The sequence below is a fragment of the Gadus chalcogrammus genome, chromosome 9 (genome assembly GCF_026213295.1).
Source record: "Gadus chalcogrammus isolate NIFS_2021 chromosome 9, NIFS_Gcha_1.0, whole genome shotgun sequence".
Lineage (NCBI taxonomy): Eukaryota > Metazoa > Chordata > Actinopteri > Gadiformes > Gadidae > Gadus > Gadus chalcogrammus.
Window position 1 is genome coordinate 20,493,041 of NC_079420.1, and position 6,000 is coordinate 20,499,040.

General features: G+C 44.3%; 2 protein-coding genes across 3 annotated transcripts in view; one reads left to right on the forward strand and one right to left on the reverse strand.

Moving 5' to 3' along the window:
- LOC130389588 (RNA polymerase II elongation factor ELL2) overlaps positions 1-1,038 on the reverse strand; it is a 23,386-nt gene extending 22,348 nt beyond the window's left edge. The window contains exon 1 of the mRNA XM_056599420.1: positions 897-1,038. Within this exon, the coding sequence (XP_056455395.1) occupies positions 897-1,034 (138 nt within the window). The 5' untranslated portion in view covers positions 1,035-1,038. The remainder of the gene's footprint in view (positions 1-896) is intronic.
- Positions 120-6,000, forward strand: part of fkbp16 (FKBP prolyl isomerase 16) — a 22,119-nt gene continuing 16,238 nt past the window's right edge. Inside the window, exons 1-4 of one of the 2 annotated variants that reach the window (XM_056599422.1) lie at positions 120-295; positions 2,303-2,882; positions 3,081-3,250; positions 3,425-3,513. In XM_056599422.1, coding sequence (XP_056455397.1) covers positions 2,417-2,882; positions 3,081-3,250; positions 3,425-3,513 — 725 coding nt within the window. In that variant the 5' untranslated portion in view covers positions 120-295; positions 2,303-2,416. The remainder of the gene's footprint in view (positions 296-2,302; positions 2,883-3,080; positions 3,251-3,424; positions 3,514-6,000) is intronic. The other variant, XM_056599421.1, reaches the window with a different exon arrangement.

Consider the following 6,000-nt stretch of genomic DNA (forward strand, 5'->3'; position numbering starts at 1 on the left):
TTATTTGTCCTGGAGGAAGTTGTCAGGCCCTCTGATTGGAGTAAGACCGAGGTTTACGCTGGCGGGCGGACGAATGAGCGGAGGAATTGGGCGGGTTTGCGACGGTGTAAAGGGGCAAAACAATGCATAAGAGCAGCGACGCTTTGCCCCACAAGCGAAACGGTGAACAAGAAAAAACTACTCTTAAGTAGGCCAAAATCAATGTTGTACGGGACAATGTAAGAGTATGAGTCATATGTTGCTACATTTATAAAACAAAACAAAGAACAACAACATCCCGTCCTAGTCGGAGTAAGTAAGTACACAAATGCGGTCCAATTGAAGTAGGCTATCTTCCAAAAACAAGCCCACTAGGAGACTCGCTCGTCTCCTCAGTAATTCTCAACAACAATACATCAGAGAAAAGCTTCTCTCAGCCCACTAATGCATCTGGAGCAATGCGAGACATTGGATATAAGGAATACCGATATACACGATAGCGATATACAACTAAAAAACGAATATGAATTAGGCCGAACCGTGTCATTTCGGAACTTTTTCTATGAAAACAATAAAGATGGGTTCTCGCAAACAACATTCAAGAGCGTAATTTGTCCACGTTAGGTTTCATACAAAGGTTTAAAAGGGACCCATTCATTTGGTAATGTCTACTGCATATCTTGTAGATGATTGTAATTCAAGCTTGAACTGCTGTACTCTAGCCCAACCGAGGCACAGCCATCCACAATAAAGCCATACGCAGACCACCACTCAGCAGATGACACTTTTACTACTGTTTATCGTTTTTTCGTCCCCGAAAGTAAAAGTATGCCGTTATCGTTATAATTAACAGCTTAGTTTGAGTTCAAAGATAATGAAAGCAACAGTGAAAACAAAACAACGGATATCATTCTTACCTTTAAATTCTGGTACGCTTCGAGAGTCCGGATTGCAGTGTCAGTCAGTTTGACGTGATAAAGAGTTTTGTTGGAGGCGATTTTGTTGATTTTAACACATGAGAGCCCATACCGATGCTCCTGTCTAAGCGCTGCCATTTCTACAACTGAGGGGAATTGGCGACATTCTATTGAAACGTCACTTGGACCAGGGCGGAGTTATCCTACAGATAGACTGGGTGCGTGCTTTAACCACGTCACTTGAACTGGCGCGTACGCTCGCTCGCGCTCTCTCTCTCGCTCTCTCTCTCTCTCTCTCTCGCGCGCTCTCTCTCTCTCTCTCTCTCTCTCTCTCTCTCTCTCTCTCTCTCTCTCTCTCTCTCTCTCTCTCTCTCTCTCTCTCTCTCTCTCTCTCTCTCTCTCTCTCTCTCTCGCTCGCTCTCTGTCGCACACACACACACACACACACACACACACACACACACACACACACACACACACACACACACACACACACACACACACACACACAACACACACACACACACACACACACACACACACACACACACACACACACACACACACACACACACACACACACACACACACTGAGTCACTCTCCTATCTGTACATAAACAGGGACAGCTAACTGGCCCAATATTTTTATAGCCATAGATTTTTATCTTAATGTAGCCAATGTTGTGGCTACCCAGTTTTAAAGGTTATACATATGATTGATGAACCAACGAAAATGTCAACCTAAACTCAGCATGTGTGTAGTACTCTAAAATCAGCAAAGTAATAAAAAGTACTACAGTTCTAGCGATAGTCTTATATTCTTAAACATTACAAAGGAAGCATCTTAAAAGCACCTTTGCAGCCAAGATGTTCACGGTTGACCTAAAACACTTGCTAGGGTCATCAGAAGCCGTTTATTCATCTGGTTAATTTCAAGCATCAAGTTAATGTGAGTCATAAAAACAGGAAGTATACTCGACTTGTTGTGACAAACACCACTCTCACAGTCCTTCACTTTTTGCTTTTCATCGAATAACAAGCAAACCTTCCAAAACCATGACACCAACGTCACGACGGTAGAACCTATGTCGCAGTTTGATGAAGTCATTAAGAAGCTTATGGACATGCTGGCAGATTAGGTTTTGGTCTTGTAATCCTGCAGATTACCACCGCGCAAGCCTGCTGACTGTGATTGCTTCATACGCGGAACCATTTCTTTACATTGTTCATTTCTGGTTGCGTCCTCAACACTGGGGAAATACAAGCATGCAGGCGAGAGGTCAAAGTGCAGCAGAGTAGCGGTGAACTGTGTCGGATTGGACAGACCTCCGTACATGAAGCTCAGAGTAAGAGATGCGGATGCTCCCTTTTAGTGAATACTTTCTGTTAACTCTCTTGGATTGCAGATTTAAGCGCTTCAATACCACATCGCTTCCAACCCAGGACTGAAAAAAAGACTTTAGACCCAAAACTAACAAGAAGAGCTGGGAGGATCATCTCGTCTCTGGAGCTGTCCCCAGATGGTGTCCCTGGCTCTCGATCGGGAGATGGAAGCAGACTGGTCCGCTGAGGAGCCCAAGCTGTCCCTGGTGAAGCCAGAGGACCCTGCTGAACCCGAGGCCTCCTCTGGGCCTGCAGAAAGGGACCTTTCCCCCCAGATGGAGGATCACCAGACGCCGGGCCTGGGTGGACGAGAGGAGCAGTGTAGGGAAGGGGAGGATGAGATGGGGAGCCAACGTGAAGCAGGAGAAAGTCACACACTTGGAAACTATTCAGACCGAGAGAACTGGAGAGTCGGAGGACGTGCGGATGGGAAGAAACTTCGGAAAACAAACAGCTGGAAAACGGTCCGATTCCAGGACCCGTCCCAGACAGATGTGGTGTTGGAGAGGGACAGTTCTGGAGAAAGTCTTTTTCCAGATTATGTGCTGGAGGAATGGAAGTTTGAGGAATTGTTCAAGGCAAAAGATTGGCAGAATATTACAGGTAGGATTGGCAATATGTAAATACAATAAATACAAAGCACGTTACTGCAACTCTTGGGAGGGGTTGGTGCATCAATGTATATACACAAATGTATCAATCTTTTTTTTTACAGGTAGACTAACTCTTAAAACTTAGCTCCTGCGCAACCAGCAGGTAAACCCAATTCAATCAACGGGACCTTTTCTCTGTGTTACGCAGATGACTGCCTACTGAGGAAGAAGGTCCTACAACCTGGGCCCCCACATGCCCCACGCCCCACCTGGGGCCAGGAAGTGACCGTCAAACTGCAGGGCTTCCTGGAGGACCGCAGTGTTGTGGAGAAGGACAGAAAGCTGGTGTTCGTCATAGGAGAGGCGGATGTCATTCAGGTGCGGTTCCTCTTGACTCTGACCTGGGATATCAGGTCACTGGCATACCAAATAGCAACACCCTGAAGTGTATTAGTTACAAACTAATAAAAAGCGATTTGCAAATCCAACATGCACTGATGTTGATCACTGCGTGCACTTAGAATACAACATTGGGCTTTTCTTCACCCGCAGGGCCTGGAAGAGTGTGTTATAACCATGCAGAGGGACGAGATCACGTTACTACTGGCTGGTTCACAGTATGCCTACGGACTTCTGGGAAGGTATGCATTAGAGTATGAGTTTTTCCAGAACACTACGACTTTCATCCCACCATCGCCACCAGGAATCATGTGTACTCCATTAGTCACAGTTTGTTTGCCCTAAAAGAAAACACAGATTTTCCTCATGTATTATTCTAATTGGATACCGGATCAACGTGATGGGACGTTTATTGTAGCAGTCAGAAGAGGCCGGCTTTTGTACCTGTTGCTGTGGGGCTAGCCTGGCTGTCTTCAGTATCGGGGCTAATGAACCGTAAACAGCAGCAGATGGCTCCTGCTAACAGCATTCAAACACAGCAGACAAGCCAAGAGCCACCAACCTATGGGAGGACACAGCACTCGTATTACGTCCCGTGGTTTGGTTTATATCCCCGGACCATTAAACAGTTCAATCATAAAAGAGACGGTGTGTGTGATTCTCACCAGAAATTGTTGGAATATCAACTGCTAACTGACATGGAACATGTGTAAATGTATGATTGCCAAATATTTTCTCATTGACTAAGTGAACAAAGTGATGTTATTGTACAAGCCATTTTATTGGCATGTATTGGATTGGGTATTTTAATGATTCAATAATCTAAACACGTATTTATATCAATTCATAATAATATAACAACACCTATTTAATGGTCGCGCTGTTTAACGGTGTGGGGGATATATACCAAGCCATGGGAGGTAATATGAGTGCTGACCTCCCATAGGCTGGTCGGATGTCTGTTGTGTGTGGATGCTGTTTTATTCAGATGGAGCCATACTATTGGCTCCATCTGAATTTCAATAGTAATTCCTACTATTGAAATATTTGGAATTGGTAGAGTTATTAGTAGTTATAGAAGTTAATTGGCTTCCACGTTCATCTCTCACTTGTACATTTTTGCAAATTAAAGAGCCATGGTTATCATTTCTGAAACTATTACTGATGCGAGTCCCTGATTCTGTGGTATTTCACTAACTTATAATGGCCCTCGTCACGGAAATTTTGTCCAACTGTCTTTTTCTGATATCCTCGGTCATTGAACTCTGGTATTACACTAACACTAAGATCATACTTCAGAAGGAAGTACTATGTGTCCTATGCACAAAAAACAACAACGGCCTTTCTCTAGATAGACATAATAGACCCACATACATGAAACACCTTGTGCAGGGTTGCTGGGTCATACCTGATACATACAAGCCTCTCTAGTCCTGCCGTGAGACGTCCTGTGTGTACATGGAGAGGGAGCCTGTGTGTGGGTGTGTGTGTGTGTTTGTGCACGTGAGGGGGTGTGTGGAGGCAGCAGGAGCTCAGTTAATGATTGTTTTGATGCAGCTGATTAGGGCTGTGGGCTGTGGAGTCAGATTTAGCCTTGCCCCTGAGGTACAGAACTCCGGCACCAGGCCAGGTCTTTAAACACCGGTAACATTATTTAGTGGTTCCGCAGACAACCTCCTCACACGGTTCTACTAAAGCACATGTATTCCTATCTCGGCCTGTACATCTACCCATCTATGGGTTTGAGGAACAATAGTAAAATATGCCTCAAAGACGACAGACTATTCTAAATGAGATCAGTTGTAAGTTGGCTTGACCATCGTGTCATTCCTGCAAATACACACACACACATGAAGGAATGCCTCTTAAGCCCCTCCCCTCTTGTTGTGGAAGAGATGTTGATCAAACTCTATCAGTTGATAACATTTAAGAGTTGTATGTCAGGAACGCAGGGAGGCATGTGATTGCCGTCATCAGCTTTAACACGGCACTGGAGGAGATGTCACTTCTGGTTCACTCGAGGCAAAGAGACTCGTTGTGTGATGTGATGGTTTTTCCCCAAGTATGCAGGCAATGAAACCACTCGTTTCTCCTAATTGTTGAGATGGTCGGCTTTTAATGGACCCAGAGCAGGGATGGAATGTAATGTTTGGACTGGAACTCTGACTTTAAACCAGGGGGGCATTTAAGATCCTGTTTAGTGGGGCTGAAGTCTCACTGTTTCTAATCTCAGCCTGCCTGAAAATGTCTTCGGATTTGGTTTCTAAAAATGGTTTTTATTTAGGCGTAATCCAAATTGTTATGAGTCCGAGGATAGCTGAAAACGGGAGGGCGTCAAAGGACCAGCAAAGCAGCATTATGTAACATATGCGACCCATGGATGTATAAGACATAACCCTGTCATAACACTGTCACATCATCACCGTCATGGATGGTCCTCTTTCCCTTGCACATAGCCTACAATACATAATGAACCAGTGCCGGTGTGACGACGTGTCACATGTCTTATTTGGAGCTAAGCCCCCTTAAAGGTCAATTCCTACCTCAGTCACCAAGGCGTCCCTGCTGTTAACCATACAGCAAATTATGCGATGGTATACTTTCTATCCAGAGATAATTATTTTTTGAAGTCCAATAAAAAAAGGACTATTACTATTACTATACTATTACTATTACTATTATTATTATATATTCTTTTTTTTGGGAAGGTTTTATCCGTTTTATTCTAG